Source organism: Protomyctophum bolini (assembly GCF_963924005.1).
Source record: "Protomyctophum bolini genome assembly, chromosome: 12".
Classification (NCBI taxonomy): Eukaryota; Metazoa; Chordata; class Actinopteri; order Myctophiformes; family Myctophidae; genus Protomyctophum; species Protomyctophum bolini.
This window is the reverse complement of record NC_137873.1, coordinates 31,109,407-31,128,016: the sequence shown is the minus strand read 5'-3', so window position 1 is coordinate 31,128,016 and position 18,610 is coordinate 31,109,407. Positions and strand designations below refer to the sequence as shown.

General features: G+C 44.8%; 1 protein-coding gene across 1 annotated transcript in view; it reads right to left on the bottom strand.

Moving 5' to 3' along the window:
* Positions 1 to 18,610, bottom strand: part of phlpp1 (PH domain and leucine rich repeat protein phosphatase 1) — a 78,355-nt gene that overhangs the window by 17,048 nt on the left and 42,697 nt on the right. The window contains exons 2-6 of the mRNA XM_080778766.1: positions 15,681 to 15,877; positions 13,328 to 13,453; positions 9,529 to 9,680; positions 4,271 to 4,417; positions 2,079 to 2,306 (exon numbers count right to left, since the gene is read on the bottom strand). Coding sequence (XP_080634892.1) covers positions 2,079 to 2,306; positions 4,271 to 4,417; positions 9,529 to 9,680; positions 13,328 to 13,453; positions 15,681 to 15,877 — 850 coding nt within the window. The remainder of the gene's footprint in view (positions 1 to 2,078; positions 2,307 to 4,270; positions 4,418 to 9,528; positions 9,681 to 13,327; positions 13,454 to 15,680; positions 15,878 to 18,610) is intronic.

The window sequence follows — 18,610 nt, the reverse complement described above, 5'->3', positions numbered from 1 at the left end:
ATCTGCACTCTAGTGAACAAGACGTTTAGGATCCACTGATCTGCACTCTAGTGAACAAGACGTTTAGGATCCACTGATCTGCACTCTAGTGAACAAGACGTTTAGGATCCACTGATCTGCACTCTAGTGAACAAGACGTTTAGGAACCACTAATCTGCACTCTAGTGAACAAGACGTTTAGGAACCACTGATCTGCACTCTAGTGAACAAGACGTTTAGGAACCACTAATCTGCACTCTAGTGAACAAGACGTTTAGGATCCACTGATCTGCACTCTAGTGAACAAGCGGCTCTGTGGCCTTTCCTTTAGAGAAGGCAACAGAGGATGACTGATGATGAACAGGATTCGTGCTTTAAGTGATTGAATAGAGGGGGTCGCTGATGTGAATCGTCTGTTTTGTAAAGGATAATAAATTGCCCGTATGAAATGTTTTGAACGAGTAACAGAATGATTAATAGTCCTTTATAATTACATAATTGTCAAGGGTCCATAACAACAGAGACATACTGTATACGGGACTATTCCTCCACAAATAAAGAATCAATCATAATCATAATGAATCATCCTACACAACAGCCAACTCGTGAACGGATTACAAGCAGACACATTTGACTAATGGCACATTTTAATGTACGTATTCCTTTTTTTTCAATGCAGAACACGGGTCCCGGGCCGCGGTCCAGGCACCTGGGCCGGTAATCCAGCCTGACGACTCAAAGCATGTATTCCCCCCCCATCTCTCTCCCCCTTTCCTGTCCAAACATTACTGTACCCCATCAATAAAAGGCAAAATCCCCCAAAAAATTGTGTTTGGTGTTTCAAACATTGTTATACTTTAGCTATTGAAAAATAGCAGATCTACAAGCTCATAGTGCTTGTAGATCTGCTATTTTTGGAAAATGTGAGAATGTGACACAAATCTTTGGATATATATTCTTTCAGAGCGAACGTTTCTAACTCAAATCTTTGCATCCGGGAGGTCCCTGGAACAACATATTTTCAGATTTGTATCTGTATACAGTACATAGAAACATGGGTTTTTCAGAAAACTGTCATGATTTTGAAGACATTTTGTAGAATCGTTCTCAGGTCTAAATGGGTTAAATAAATAATAGTAATAATACAGGTGGGATATGGGTTTTTTTTCCCCTTTCAAACCTGATGAACCTGATGCTGTGCCCACAGTAAAACACCACCATCATGTTCCCCCAAGTGTGACCTTTGAAACTCCACCGAGGTCGAGAGAGTTGTGACGCCGCATAGCGGCACGAGACTGCATGCAGTCACCGAGCGAACGGGGGAGACAAGCCGGTGATGTATTAACTAACGAGATACTGCCAAGTCACACTGGCCCTGCACTTTCCAAAGCTGGGGGGGAGGAGACAGCTGATGGAACAACCACAGGCCAATGATTTCCTCGATTCCGTGCCGAAACGTTGTTTAGCCGTCCAGTTATGTCTTCCGCTCAGTGTTTAGGCCTTGGTCATTAGAGAGGTTTAACACAGTTCATGTTTTTTTTTTTTTTTTGCATGACTGGTACTGTAACTGTATTTGTAACACTGTGTTCTGTCTTGAGAAAGAACCAGTGTTATGTATGCTGTTACGTACAGTATAGTATAACTCCCTTCAAACCCTGTAAACAGCCACTATGGTGGATTTGAACTTTTAAATCTACAAAGCCAAATGTCTCATTATTGGTGTGGTTTAGTACCAGTTGAAACATAAATGGGGGAAATGAGCGGAATCACCATAGCCTAAAAGACAGTGGTGTGTCGAGACAAGTTCCAGGGTGTGCAACAACAAGATTCAAAACCACTGGCCTCAGAGAACAAAATAATTAAAAGACGAGCGGTTTATGTGACTCACTCCCAATCAACATAGCACTCTATAGTGTATACTCATAGCGTCACTGTACAGATATTCTACTGTTAGACATGTTAGTTATGATCCTTGTCTGATCCTTCTACTATTAATATATTATCATGTGTTGTTCTTGCTTACCGTAAATCGCTCTGGATTAAGACGATCTGCTAAATGCCTTAAATTGTAAATTGCACGTGTCCGTAACAGTACGTACCGTAGGTCTATGTGCTTGACTCGGAGCAGCCGGAAGCTCTGCAGGGCGAGGGTCTCCAGGCTGTTGCCGGCCATGCAGAGCTTCTCCATGTTGGCCAGCCTCTCCAGGACCTGTGGCACGGCGCTGAACTGGTTGAAGGACAGGCCCAGGTAGCCCAGCCTCTGCAGGGAGCCCAGCTCGCTGGGCAGGGAGCCCAGGCAGTTACCGTCTAGCAGGAAGGTCTGCAGGCTGCAGTGGAGTCACAGGGAGAGGAGAGAGGGTGAGGGACGAGGGGTGTACAAGTTGGCAGTGGGGTTGATTTCGTCGACTTGTGCGGCGTTTGTTCACACACGGGCAGATGCAAAGATCCACAGATGCAAGTATTCACAGCATATCTGACGCTTTGTATCTTTCTAGTTGAAGTTGGAGCCAGTTCCTCTTATTTGTATTTTTTTTACAAACTCGGATGCATCTTTGCATCTTCATGTCGCTGGCTTACATTGACAATGAATGGTAGACTGTATCTTTGCATGCGTGTGAACGCAGCATAAAACTATGACGGAAAATGTTCGCTGAATCGCCGACTACCTTTTTACAGAACTAAATAAAAAATATATTTAGAATTTCGTCAAACAAATTAGACTAGACTAAATGTTAAGGAGGGGGACTAGTGGAGAAGAGGTTCAGTAGGACTAAAAGACAAGTCATGTTATGCTTGGTTGCATGCAAAAAAAATAGCAGATCTACAAGCTCACAACGCGTAATCAAATAGCACGACACGCTGTGAGCTTGTAGATCGGCTATTGTCAGCAAGTGTGAGATCAGCCATTAAAGACGCCATCAAGTCATGCCAAAACACATACATTCCGGGTGATGATTCAAAAGACTATGACTAAAACTAAATCAAAATGTGCTGTCAAAATCAACACGAGGTAGCTGGTTTCGTTTTTATGTCTGTTCACATGCATGCTTTGGGTTGACCTTCGTTCCGTAATAATTGCCCAAAAATTGCCCAAACTTAGTTCAAGAATATTAAAACCCATTCTGGGTGGGAACCCCTTTTGGTGTTTTAACTACCGGTAAGCATTAATGTTATACTTTAGCTATTGAAAAATAGCAGATCTCGGTGGCGCGCTACGAGCTTGTAGGTCTGCTATTTTTGAAAAATCGTGAAAATGCGGCACAAATCTTTGAATATATTATTCTTTCAGGAGACTTTCGACGGTCAGGTCTAAATGGGTTAATCATGCCTTGGGCGTAATACGTTCATGGCCAGCAGGTGGCAGTAATAGCATGAAGGCCCTACAGGTCTCTTCAGGAATTCACACACATCCATTCATTCCAGATCATTCTCGCAGATTAAGCAGGTAGGTAACCCGCAGCGTCTACCTTCCCTTATCTTGGTTTCGCTTGCGTTTTGCGCCACTCTCTTTTGCAAGGCAAATGTTTACCACCAGACATACCTGCTGAAAGTGCTTATACTGCCACTCGTAAATGCTACAATCGAACAATTCTAAGTAACTAAGTATCTAAGAGGATAGATCGTGTAGTTCTATATCTTAAGACATTTTAAAATAAATAAATGCATTTTGTTTTTTTATTGCCCATTCTACAACTCTATCAGGCAGAATCTTTTTTTAAATAAGTGATGATGCAATTGTGCGGTTGGATGACTCGGAGAAACTGAAATGTCTCTTTCAACATGACATTTTTTCCATTTGCCTCATTTCTTGAAAAGGCCTGGTTAAGGAGGAGGGCCATTTACATGTAAAATGTCATTGTCTTATTGGTTCTTATTTTGTTCAAATACTGTACGTATATGTTCATTTATGTTGGATGTAATAAAGGCAAGACCTATTGTGAACAGGAAGGACTGTAATATCAGTTGTTTTCCATTTATTTTGTTAAATCAATCCCATAATTATGGGATGGGCCAAAGTGGCATGACACGATTTTATTTATTTATTAATTAATGAATTCATTCATTCATTCACTAATGCACTAATCATAATATCTATTCTACGTTCCAACCACTGTTTTGCTAATTAATGGTCACCAGAATATCACATGCGGCGGTTTTTACAACCTCACACCACCGCTGGTTATTTATGTTGTGCAGTGTAATTTCTACCGTTGGTTGCAACATGCAGCCACAGGCTATGAGATCTTTCCAGAAACCCCCCCCCCCTCGTGGATGATTTGACGTTACTCACTTGGTCATGGCTCCCACAGAGCTGGGGATGGAGGCCAAGTAGTTGCAGCTCAGGTTGACCTCGGTCAGGGTTGGGATGTCACAGATGGCCAGAGGGAACTGACCCAGGTGGTTGTTGGAGAGGTTGAGGCTCCGCAGACGAGAGAACCTGGGAGAGGAGAGGAGAGGAGAGGAGAGGAGAGAATGAGGTGTAGCTGTGTCTTGTCATCATTAATATTGTAAAAGAATAGTATATACTCATGAATACATGAGTATACGCAATAAGTTAGCATGCCGTTGGCAATGCTCCAATGTCTCACAGCCTAAAAAAATCTAAAGAACAAATCTGCCTAAAACGTATGAAACAGGAATGCCACAATGCCATAGCGGACAGACAGGTACTGTATCTCTTTTGCAACAGCTACAGTATGTCTGGTATGTGGGCTGAAGGCGTAATACTGTCACACTGTCCACGTACACAAACACGGCCCCACGTCACGGCAGAAATAAACCTCCACGTATGACTGTTGAGCAAACAAGCGGGGCAGCAACGGCCGTGTTGTCGGTCCAAACACCAGCGGTACCAGTGGTACGTGCTCTAAGCCCGAGTTTGTACTTGGTTACTGTAGTTGCCTGCGAGGGGCGCGTCGTTGAGCTTGTAGATCTGCTATTTCAGGTGTATGTCACACGTAAGTGCAAAAAATAAAAATAAAAGCAGGCTTCAGGGTTCAGTGGCAGAGCACGTGATCCTCATAGGGGTCTGCACATGACGTCCTACTACTACTACTACTACAACACACGCGAGTGCACACACACACACACACACACACACACACACACACACACACACACACCACACAAATATTATGTAAACAGAGGGCAAGGTAAGGTTCAAGGGCTGTTCAAGACGAGCTGTGAGGGTTCGGAAAAAAAGCTCCTTTTTCATCTCATTCTGTCAATTTAATTCTACTGGTATGTCCATTTTTATACTCTCAGAGTGAAACTAACACTAAGCATAGACAAATGTGTGTGTGTGTGTGTGTGTGTGTGTGTGTGTGTGTGTGTGAGGGGGTCCCTGCAATCTGCTGAGTAATTCTCAGCAGCCTAAACCCACCCACCCTTTCTCTCTCTCTCTCCCTCCCTCCCAACGGCACCTCTCTCACATCTCTCTCCTTTTATATACTCATTCATTCACTCATTCCGTTCCTTCCTCTCCTTGTATTCCCGTTACCTCCCCATGCTTAGAATTCGGTCATTCATCACTGACATTGGTCTGAGGCAGAGGACTTTCTATTTTCCCCTCTCTGAAACACACCTCCCTCCCTGCCCATGTCTCTCTCCCTCCCTGCCCATGTCGCTCTCTCTCTCTCTCTCTCTCTCTCTCTCTCTCTCTCTCTCTCTCTCTCTCTCTCTCTCTCTCCGTCCGTGTCTGTCCCTCTCTGCAGTAGTCCCCTTGCCTGTCCCATCTGCGTCGTCCTTTTGTCCTTTACAAAGTTTTGTTTGCACGTTAACGTATTCCGAAAATGCACAAAAAGTACATAATGACCCGCATGCCGTCTGCACTTGCAACACGAACACTTTTATAAAAGTGTTCATATTGCAAGTGCAGTGGGCATACTTTGAGCCCTGCCGAGGCACCATGCTCTGCATCTCTGTACAAATTAATGAAACCCTTCCAACAGTCAATATTTCATTTCAAGCCCATATCCCCCTCACCTAAAACAACGGTGGTCCCCAAGTTGATTCTTAGTCAGTATGGTGGTCCCTGGTTCACAATCAGTTGAAAACCCCTGATATTATATACTGTACTATGTATACCATTCTTTTTATATAATTTTAATCCCACGATTTTGCAACCCAGATTTTTTAACCAGTGCCAATTATCTAATGCAATCCTGGGCGCTACACTTCCTCTGCCAACCTGGGGGGGCAGCGGACTGACCTCATGCCTCCTTCGATGCATGAGGAGTCCAAGCTGCTTCTTTTCACAGGGGGGAATTTCCCTGGCCGGACGTAGTGTGTGGAAGGGACACGTTATTCTGTACAGTTCCTTTCCCCTCCATCAGGCGCCCCGGCTGTCCAGGGGGAGGCAGTTTTAGAGACCAGGATTACTGCATGTTTTTGTGAGGGTACCTACCCTAGGGGACACGGGGAGAACATGCAAACTCCACACAGAAAGGCCCTTTCGCCAACCCCACCTCGGGTAAGCATAATTTCTACTATAGGCATTAGGCAGTATATTATCTAATATACTGTACACAGTATACAGTATCAAAATAATTTATACTAGGCAATATTTATACTATAGCCACATATATTAGTGGGCTCGCTCATCGTTTTGTAATGTATAACATTCATACTATATACACATACACATAAGCTATACTATATTACAATGTTTTACTATATAATATTTATATACTGTATGCAGTTTTCACTTGAAACTTGTCATATGACAACATATAAATTAACCCAAAGATAGGTTGATGCCCGGAGAAAGACAGATAAAGGCAAGGAGAGGAATAGAAAACAATAGACACTAGACATTACATCCATCCATCCCAACAGGAACAACACTAAGACATATGACCTGTGCACGCACACACACAGTCGCACACGCACACACGTGCACGCACACACACACGGTCTAACCCAGACAAGGTTAGCACTAGTAATCAAGTAGCGCTGTTTCTACCAGCTGTCATCAGAATCAAAATCCCAAGTATGAATCAATGAAGTATCACATTCATACTCGCTACTGGCCTCATTTTTGGGGGGGGGGGTTTTGCGCTTGGTCAAATATGGATGAGCTCCCAACAGATGCCCAACAGACGGCCAGCAGGGGTGCTGTGTCTCCACTGAAGCGTCACGTTCTTTAAGCATTCCGTCTCATGGTGTGGATCCCAGGCTGTACACTACAGTATAGTCACTTGTCGCCTTTCTATCGTGTTTCCTTTGTCTTCGGCTCTGGTATGTAATTACCTCCGACCGCAGCACATCAAAGTGTTGTGAGTCACATAATAATGATCACAGCAGTGTTGCAAACATCTCCAAAGCCCTGTGCTGTACCCACACATACAGTACATGCACACGCACACACACAGACACGCAGTACACACACACAGTACATAAGTCTCCCCCCATCCATCCATCCGTCACAGTGTTCAAACACTAACACACATAGACATGGATTACATTCTCACTCACACGCGCGCACGTGCACACGCACACACCATCAGTGCAGTCATCTTTCGATGATAACAGAGAGCCACTATACTAGGATTGAATGCACTGACCCCAAAATCCGTAGCCTGCAGATTCTCTGTCATTCATGTACGGGCGCACGCGCACGCACGCACGCACACACACACACACACACACACGCTGAACATTTCCAACCAAATTTTGAGAAAGAAGAGCTGTGACAAGCCATGCACAACGCACTCACACACATACAAGTACACAATGCCCACCCAATCGCACAGAATTTCCAATCGAATTTTTAGAAAGAAGCGATCTGACAAGCAATGCACAACACACGCACACACGCACACGCACGCACGCACACGTACGTCTTGGCTTGTGGACTTCAATCTGGGCCCGTGATAAGCATGCAGCAGATGGTGCCCACAGAGACAGTGAGGGAGGCCAGGCATATTAAAAGCTTCCCCACAGTCACATCATCTTGTCTAGCCTTCCTTCCAGGCTCTGCCCAGCAGCCCCAGACCTCGGGACTCGTTTAGCCCAGCCTCGTGCAGCCCTGGTCAGGCTCCTTGGCTGGCCTGTCCTGTCCTACACACAGTGTCAGGTCTTCTATCTGTGGCCTACGTGGGCTTCACTTAATGTGGCCCCCCAGGTTAATGTCTGAATATATATTATTGATTTCAGCCGTTACAATTCCAAACATGCAAACATGACTCGCTTCAGTCAATATATTAGCTTAATGACAAGTAGTTACCTATGCATTTGAAATTAGGGGCCTGTGGCTGTGGTCCTACTCACGGTGTCAGATCTATAGGGGCCTGTGGCTGTGGTCCTACTCACGGTGTCAGATCTATAGGGGCCTGTGGCTGTGGTCCTACTCACGGTGTCAGATCTATAGGGGCCTGTGGCTGTGGTCCTACTCACGGTGTCAGATCTATAGGGGCCTGTGGCTGTGGTCATACTCACGGTGTCAGGTCTATAGGGGCCTGTGGCTGTGGTCCTACTCACGGTGTCAGGTCTATAGGGGCCTGTGGCTGTGGTCCTACTCACGGTGTCAGGTCTATAGGGGCCTGTGGCTGTGGTCCTACTCACAGTGTCAGGTCTATAGGGGCCTGTGGCTGTGGTCCTACTCACAGTGTCAGGTCTAGGGCCCACCGCCGACTGCAGAGAAATAAGCAGCCGGGTCCAAGAAACCAAGCCCAAAAGAAGTGACGACTAGCAGCTTGGTGACGCAAGGTTATTTAACAACACAAATGTAGAAGAAAACTGGAAAAATGGGAGAAAATGGAGAGAAAAATCGAACCATTTCAGACTCCGTTTGGTTCTACAGCCCACAGGGCTAAGATAACCTGCATGGCTGTGTCTCCAGGGCCACAGTTAGCCCTGAACTGCCAAGTCCAGTTAAGCCTTGCAGCCCCATCAGAGCCAGCTCTGTCCCACAACACCAAGTCCCCGATCCATCTTATGGCCAAAGGTGAGCTTTGCTAAACCATGTGAAGTCTTGTCCCGAGCGCAGGCCAGCTTATCTCCCCACACAAACCTCTGCATGACTGCCGCTAAGCGCTAAGCAGAGTCACTCTTCCTCCTCACCCCTAGACTCTCTCATTAATCATTAACAACCGCCCCGTGCCCCCTCCGTCTGAACCCCACATCCTTTGTCATCATCTTTAGCCTCTCTCTCTCTCTCTCTCTCTCTCTGGCCTCAGCGATCGCTTCCTTCTTTGTAGGAGTCAGACTAGTAGTGGCAGCCTGTTGGGACTTTTCTAATTGAAAGGAAGCATGCACGACTCCAATTTGTTTCCATCTCTTTGATAATTTTGTCGGGTGCATGGTCGGGGAAGACACTTTTAAATCAGAGAATACCAGCACTCACGCGCTTCGGTGTGAAGTCAGCGTTGTATCAACGCTGACGAAGTCTTCACGCCGAAACGTGAAGCGTTCGTTGTTGTGCTGTCTGTTTGCAGCATACCATACCTATACCAACAAAGTGCCTTTAACGGACAGTTCCGTGTGTGCTGGTATTTTCTGATTAGAGCCTGTCGGGAGTGACATTTGGCGCCGTACGTACGTACGTACCTCTGCAGCTGCTGCAGCCGCTGGTCGGCGGCGGGCAGGAAGTTGTGTTTGAGGTTGAGGTGGGTGAGGTCCAGGCTGTAGAACAGGTTGGGAGGGAGCTGCTCCAGGCTGCAGCAGGACAGGTCCACGGAGTGGATCCTCTGGGAGACCATCTAGAGGAGAGGGGAGATCAAGTTAAAGTTAAAGTTTCTACTTTCACTGTCATCAGAAGCGTTCAACCACAAGGTAGCGCCGTTTTATTTTATTGAGCTCCAACATTGGCATTCTGTTCAAACACCTGAATCTAAGCCTCAATTCTGAGACGGATGTGGACGGAGGGGAAATAATTCAAATGTCAGCGATATCTTTCGGGATCAGTAGTAATCAATAAATGACGAGAATCTTGTCACTGGCACAGATGGGTAATGTATCTAGACACGAGAAATCGCAACATTGGCACAGATTGAGTTAATCGCTTAAATCCCGATTTACAAAAATAGCAATTTCACAATGCGTCATGAACTTGTAGATCACTATTTTTGCTTCTTTTGAACAATGTCTTTGTATTTTTTTCAACAATAAAAGATTTCACCCGCTGTCCTTGGTGGATGGTGGACCATTATTTTAGCACTATTTTAGCACACCTAGTGTCTGCAACCTTTCAGCAGAAGCACTCAAAACAAGAGTTATTATTTAACAATTATAATAATGTTGAAAACCGGGGACAATTTGGCAATGAATGTTGGGGGGGGGAGGAAACTATTCATCGTGACTCTGGACAGAGACACGCCCAGCTTGAAACTGGGAGAATCCCAGCAGCCAAAGCAGGACGCCTCCTGGTCACCGTGGGGTTAAATGGGATTAGCTCGAGTGCCAGGAGACCTTGCAGGGTTAGTGTGTGTGTCTCGCGGAGACCTTTCAGGTTCAGTGTGTGTGTCTCGTGTGGCCCGCCCATAACCCGGCATTAAGACCTGAGACTAGATTCTACTAAATGTCTTCTAAATCCTGACCGCTTTCTGAAAAACGTTTCATGTCAAGGACCCCCAGAATTATCTGTATTTGGCCGAAGGACGCCCTTCTGAAAATATGTTGTTCCAGGGACCCATCCCCCCCCCCCCCCCCCCCCCCCCCCCAGGAGAAAATATTTGAGTAAAAAACGATGGCTGTGAAAGGATATAATATTCAAAGATTTGCACACATTTTCAGATTTTATAAAATAGCAGATCTACAAGCTCATAGCGTGGCACTCGTTGCCGCGCTATGAGCTTGCATATCTGCTATTGTTCAACAGCAAAAGTTTAAAATAATGGTAAAAGTGGTTAAAAGCTAAGGTGACACAGATGCATTCCAGGTCTGGGTTGAATGGGATTAGCTCGAGTGGCAGGAGACCTTGCAGGTTTTGTGTGTGTGTGTGTGTGTGTGTGTGTGTGTCTCGTGTGGCCTTAGAGGTAAAGAGATCACTCCTGGCCAATCTTCTTAGGATTAGCCAGTAAGCAGAAGTCAAGGGAAAGTTTGCTGACATGTTGAAATGACAGTGAAACTCTTCAACCTGGTCCTCCTACGAGGTGGAGAATGCGGTACTGTTACCCCGGCCTTTCAGAGCACAGTTATAGCTCCAGATTTGCCCGTGACGGTGGCACACGTGGCACCTCATCTCCAAGGTTCTATTCTGAGTGTCCCCTTGGGCACAAGTGACATCCATGTCCCTGATAATATTTAGAAAATAGGCTTTCTGGCTATGTATGGCCTACTTGACTTCAAATGGGAGAAAGAAGGAGAGAGAGAGAGAGAGAGAGAGAGAGAGAGAGAGAGAGAGAGAGAGAGAGAGAGAGAGAGAGAGAGAGAGAGAGCGGTGTGCATGCGTTTGCATGGATTTTACACACCCTGGGAGACTTGGACAGGGTGATATATTAGTGGGTGTATAGCAGTAAAGTATAGTACAGGACAGCACACTTCAATGCATGGCCATTTAAGATTTAGCGCTCTTCGGGGCATCGGAGCACATGAGTGTGATATTTTCATATTTCAGCCACAGTCAGTCAGGCGTGGTCTGATTTACAGTTTAAGCTGACCCGTACGCAGGTTGAAGGCGACAGTAAATTAGACTTTGTCGCACGGTGGAGTTGCTCACCAAAAACAACAGATTTCCACTTGAAAATCTGTTGTTTTCGGCAAGTGGTGCTGTCATAAGACAGATCTTTATTGTCATTGTAAGTTGTAACATGTACAACGAAATTAAAAGTGCCAACCGATCAGTGTTGTTTAAGTTGAGTTAGGTTTTAGGGAGCACATGAACGTTAGTAACAACAGTACTTTTGACTGACTCCATTAAAAGGTAGGGTAAGATTTTCTTTGGTTAAGAAAAAGTGTTAAAAATCTCAATATTGTGATAGTACTTGACCGATATTGCTATAGAGTGTTTGTTCACCAACAGTCTCTCCAGCTTTTTATTAAATAGAAAATGCATTTTCAGGACGGGATACCTATTTTATCCAATCAGGATAGAGAACACAGTCAGGAAGACTCAGGATACGGGTTGTGTGTGATGACACAAAGAAATGAGCAGACAAATTTGGAACTGGAACATTATAAAATAAATTGAGCTACTTTCTCCTGATTGGCTGAAAGTGTATTTTCTATTAATTAAAGAAGCTGGAGAGACAGGGAGACCCCTGTTACTGAACAAACACTCTATAACAATGATTACTATCAGAATATAGTGATTTAACCCTTTTACAAAAAAAAACCACTATCACTTACCCTACCTTTAATTCCTTATACCCAGTCTAGAGCCATAACCATCCCCACTGCCTAACTCCTAATTCCTCTGTCACGTTATGCTTGTTATTGCCTCATTCGTGTGTGTTTTGATTTGTGGTATGTAATTGAGTCTTCTGTAAAGCACTTTGTAACACTGTTTTGAAAGGTAGCTATACAAATAAAGATAATCATTATAATTATTATAATAAGATGTATGTAACCATACGGACGTCAGCTCACTGAACCGAAACATAGCCTGGTTGGTTGGTTGCTGTGGCAACACGTTCAGCCCCTCAGGCTATGGGATCTAAACATCAGGCACTCGCACCGGCGCTCGAAATGAGCGTCGTGCTTCAAGGATGTAAACATGTTTATTTAATTGACGAATGGCCCAAAACTGCACGCTTTACCGAGAGGATACGTTGCTGGTCTCTAGTGTGTTTGGTTTAGGGAGAACATCAAGTCCCCTGAGCTCCCCCTTGAAAACGATCGCTTAGAGTGGAGGCATATGTAGTTCAATGGAACAGAAATTGTAGTGTAAAGGTGCACGCGCGCACGCACGCACACACACACACACACGTATTATACGTGTGGTATATCTGTAGTAGTATACAATTTACAATTTAGGCATTTAGCAGACGCTCTTGATCCAGAGCGACTTACATTAAGCAAAAACAAAAGCATGGCATACATCACATATATAAAAAGTAGTTATCATGAATCATGTATAAACTAAGAACGTAACAGTGGAGCATCTATGTCAACTATACATACTATACTATATTATATATTATACAATATGCATGTGTACTATAAAGTGCTATGACTACATAAAATGCAATTCTAGTGCCGTCTACTGTACGTAACGAGCTGTAAGTCTGTCTAAAATACTATCCAAGTCTACATGAAGTGCTATCTAAGGGGCTAGGGCAAGTTCTACGGGCCATGGTGGAGTCTGAAGAGGTGGGTTTTCAGACTACGGTATATATGTAGTATACAGTATGTGTAGTATAGAGTATGTGTACTGTAGTAGTAGTATGTATGTACTGTATGTACAGACCTTGGCAGCGTGCCGGTGCCAGCGCAGGTGTTCAGTGAAGCTGTCGAAGCTGACGTAGTAGGTCTGACTCTGAGGTCCTGCCGAGCTGAAGGCCAAACAGTGGCTGTGCTTCTTCACCTCCTCCACCTAAGGAACCGCGCACACACGCACACACACACACACACACACACACACACACTTGTTAGAATACATTAGGTCAGTCTCAACCAGTATGTCAGTCTCAACCTTTTTCATTAAAAAATAAATGCCACAAAACGTTAAAATTAGTGATGCACCGAATATTCGTCTGCAGAAAATATTGGGCAGAAAATGGCTAAAAATGCATTTTCGGCCCATTCGGTTTCGGCCCGAATAGGCAGAAAATATATCACTGAATAGCGTATGCAATTAATGCATTCAAAAGAGCTGAATAAATGTTTTATGAACCCATAATAGTGATTATTAAGTTTTGCCATAAATCAGGTACAGTAGCTTTAAGGTACGCCATGACAGCAATGGTAGGAAAAAAAGATATATAATATTAATCATATTCGGATATTCGGTTTTCAGCCAACTGTGTCCTATATTCGGTATTCGGTTTTCGGCCAACTGTGTCCTATATTCGGTATTCGGTTTCGGCCAAGAATTTCCCTTTCGGTGCATCCCTAGTTAAAATATGGAGAAAAGGGGTCTGTGCGACAGCCAAACGATATGCAACCACTGTCTGTCTGCAGGACTGTCTGAACACACGGAACAAACAAAAAATCTGACATATTATCCAGCTGGGCAGTGGGCACACAGTTCTAATGTAAAAATAGCTTCAGTTTAGTGACGTCGATATCTCCAGTCCTGACGTTTACGTCGCATGCATCACATTCATGGGCCACGAGGCTATACCGACCGACCGTCAAGCGCAAAAACACCCTCTCCCTCGTGCGTAATCTAGCATGTTCATCCACGCATGCACATGCGCATAGATATTGCATACGAACTACACACAGCATACTGCACGCATCAAACAGATCACATGTGCAATTGTGCATGACATAAGCGAGTAGTGCGCACACACACACACACACACACACTGCACCGTCCTGAACAGAAAGGGTGATACGCATGCGGAACAACACACTTATAGCATTATGCTCACATAAACATGCATTCATGCATGTACTGTATGCTCGCACACACACACACACACACACACACTCACACTCGTGTGAGCTGATACTTTTCACACATGTGCGTACAGCCGTACAATGACTGTAGGCACACACACGCGCACACACACAATAATAGATGAAAGGAGGACTAGAGGTCATGGCCTGTGCTGGTGTTTGAATAGTGGGTGTGGCAGAATATGAAGTGTTCATTCATTGTGTCACAGTCGGAGACAGACAGACAGACAGACAGACAGACAGACAGACAGACGGAGCCCTATCAGCGCTTATCCAGTGACCACGTCGCAGATACACCAGAGCCATTACAGCCTTAGTTATAACCAGATAAAAGTCATTTACCAGAGGACTTTCTTCCTAACTAAAGATGAGAGCGTTCGTTCAGGCTAGCCCGGGACAGAACGTGATAAGGCCTCTCTAAACGGCGAAAGAGCCTCTACGGAGGGAGAGATCCATTAGGGGGCGACACAAAGGGCTCATGTGATAATCCCAGATAAGAAGCAGAAAATCAAAGTCTTCCATGCATAATTGGGAGCACAGTGACAGACACATGAAGGGCGACATGAAGGAGTAAAGCACCATGCTGATTTCACGGTGGCCCGATGATGACTCCATTGCACTCGCCAAAGCAGGATGCGCCGTTGACGAGGAGGATGAGAACGTGCGCTCGCGCGCTGGCGGGATGGCACGCAGGAATAGAGGTCAGGGTTATAGGGTTGGGATCCTTTTTTTAGGATGCATACAGTGGTTCCTCAGACTTCTTCAAGTCAAGGATGTATTTGGCCGCAGCAGACCACCCATCTGAAAAGGTTTAAGGTTTACAAGCTCGCACCGATCTGCTATTTGTGAATAGCCAACATTTACAGCGTATACAGTAAACTGGCACATGATAGTTTTGGGACGTGAGTGTGGAATCGCCTTCGAGGTTTGAGTAAATGGTCACGTCCCCCTGCTACTAATAGTAGGGGATAAAGACTGTGACGGAGGGACGCAGTCTCGAGCGAACTTGAGCCACAAGAGACACTACCGAGCGCGCTGAAGCGCAACGAGTTACCGTGTCGAACGTTGCGAAGTTCGCTTAGCCGACTCAGCCCCGTTCAAGTTGCAACCCGATAGGCAGAGAATAGTATAAATCACGCTCTGTGATTGGTTCTACCGGCCAATCCCAGCACGTCCTTTTTGGGACCCATGCATACCTTTCCTCCAATCAGCGGCAGGACGTGCATCTTGCCCGTCTGGCTCTCCTTGACGGAGGACACGATGAGGCACGTGCCACACAGGATGACCTGGCGTCTGGTCCAGCGGTTCACGGGCAGCTGGAGCTTCCCTTTGCGCACGTTGTACGTACCCGACAGCTGAACCCGCTCCGAGCTCTCGATGCTGTGAGGCTTTCCTGGAAGGAGAGAAAGGAGGAGAGACTTTTAGTGTACGGTCAATGTGTGCTGTGTGTTAACACATTTAAGACTGGGAAACGCATCTGTGTCACCGTATCTTTTTACCACTTCAATCATTTTTTTAACTTCAGTGTGTTGGAAAAATTGCTGCAGATCTGCGAGCTTGTAGATCTCCTACTCTTGAAGAATCGTGAAAATGTGGCACAAATCTTTTAATATATTATTCTTTCACTGCTTTGAACTCAAATATTTGCTTCTGGGGAAAAATTCTGCTGGGGGTCGGCGGCCAAATACAGATAATTCTGGGGGTCCTTGACATTTAAAGGTTTAAGCACCACCGATATGTTTTTCTGAAAACTCAGGATTTAGAATCGGCCTTCAGGATTCAAATAACAAAATAACAAAAGTAGCAGATCCACAAGCTCAAAACTGTTCTGCTAACGGATCTGCTACTTTTTTGTGTGATGCTGTAGTGTAGTATGAGGAAGTTGGGCATTCATTTACGGAAAAAAGAAATACAAAAAGTTCAAGTTGTCATACTCTATAGAGACAGACATTTCTGCCCAACAGTGGCGATAACAGAGACATATTACACATTATAGATAGCTTTGCTTAATGCTTCACTGCAGACAACAGACAGTGTCTTGCTAATGCTTCACTGCAGACAACAGACAGTGTCTTCCTAATGCTTCACTGCAGACAACACAGTGTCTTCCTAATGCTTCACTGCAGACAAAAGACAGTGTCTTCCTAATGCTTCACTGCAGACAACAGACAGTGTCTTCCTAATGCTTCACTGCAGACAACACAGTGTCTTCCTAATGCTTCACTGCAGACAACAGACAGTGTCTTCCTAATGCTTCACTGCAGACAACAGACAGTGTCTTCCTAATGCTTCACTGCAGACAACACAGTGTCTTCCTAATGCTTCACTGCAGACAAAAGACAGTGTCTTCCTAATGCTTCACTGCAGACAACACAGTGTCTTGCTAATGCTTCACTGCAGACAACAGACAGTGTCTTGCTAATGCTTCACTGCAGACAACAGACAGTGTCTTGCTAATGCTTCACTGCAGACAACAGACAGTGTCTTGCTAATGCTTCACTGCAGACAACAGACAGTGTCTTGGTGATGCTTCACTGCAGACAACAGACAGTGTCTTGGTAATGCTTCACTGCAGACAACACAGTGTCTTGGTTGCCTTGTGGTGAAGCATAAAGCAAATAATAGGGCTGGTTGATTAACCGACATTGAAACCGATCTAGAACTAATAAGCAACATAATCTTGCTCATGAGGTCAATTGAATTGAATCAAGAAGCAGATAATAATAATAGCCTAAATCGATTAGTCCGATCAGCCTTATAAGCTAATTTCACAATGAATGCCTTAACATTCAGCACAGAGTCAAAAAGTGGAACTATAACTGGAGTGGTTAACAGGCCAGCTCTGCGGACCGTGTCAAAACAATGCTGTGTTCACACAGGGTCTAAATATAATCAGGAAGGCAGCGCCTCGAAATGTCCTACTTTCCCCCCCATTCGTTGCATTGAAGAGTTTCTGTTGGGATTCAATGCCAGGCACTGCAGGCACACACACACCACCACTCCAAGAAACTTTTCTCTCTCACAGCTCTGCGAGAACTCCTTTATTCTCTGCATCCATCCACGCCTGCCTGTCCTCCGCTCCGTGTCCTGTTCTCCCCCCCCTCCCCTCCCCTGTCGGCCTGCCAAACCTGACAGTCAGTCGTTGCTTATCGGCTTACTGTCAGCCCTGGCTGCCTTATCGCTCTGTCTAAACATCCACATGTTCCCGGTCTACCTCCACCTACGCAGAAAGCCTCTCCCCTTCCCCGGATCCCATCTGGCAACGCTCGCTCTGCTAGGGCTGACACCATTACAAAGTTGACGATGAATAGCCAAACAAATAATCGCGATTAATGTTTTAATTGTGTTTTTTCTGGTGGTGAATATTGAACAAAATTATGAATGAAACAATAATTTCAGATTGCCTTTAAGGTCTCGTGATGAAAAATTGCACAGGGCATACTGCATATGACAAATAACTTAAATATACTAAGAAATTACTGGCATATTTAATGATTTTATACAAAAGAAAATGTAAAAATAGCGGAAGTAGCTGATCTACAAGCTTACAACGAGTCACAAAGTAACACGTTTGTAAGCTTGTACGTATGTATCTGCGCTATTTCTGCTTTTTATGCCATTTTGACGATTATGGCGATTATGCAAAAATAATTGTGACTATCTCAAATAATTGCGAGTAGACGATTATGTAATAACTGTGGCAGCCCTACGCTCTGCTCTTTCTCGCAGTCTCTCTTTATTCCTCCTTCCATCTGTAGGTCTCTCTCCTTTCCTCTCTAAAAGCTTCAGCCTTTCCAGTATCTATATTAGTTTAATATATACCACCTGGTTTGCCTTCCCGATGAGGAAAAGCTAATGTATATATGGCTTGGGTTGTGACGTTTCCCTGCGACAGACGGCCGCTGAGAATGTCTAACAAGTAACAAACATCCTTCTTGCAACTGTCTCATACTGTACATATTTCATCGGACTCCAAAAAGAAAAAAACAGATCAGAGTGAAATATAGAGGGGCAAAGGGAGAGACAGTGAAGATAGCGCTAGAGTAAGTACTGTCTGTATAAGTGCTAGCGTGGTGGGTGAACATGCCCTTTTACTGCTGAATAATTTAACTCAGGACTTTTACAC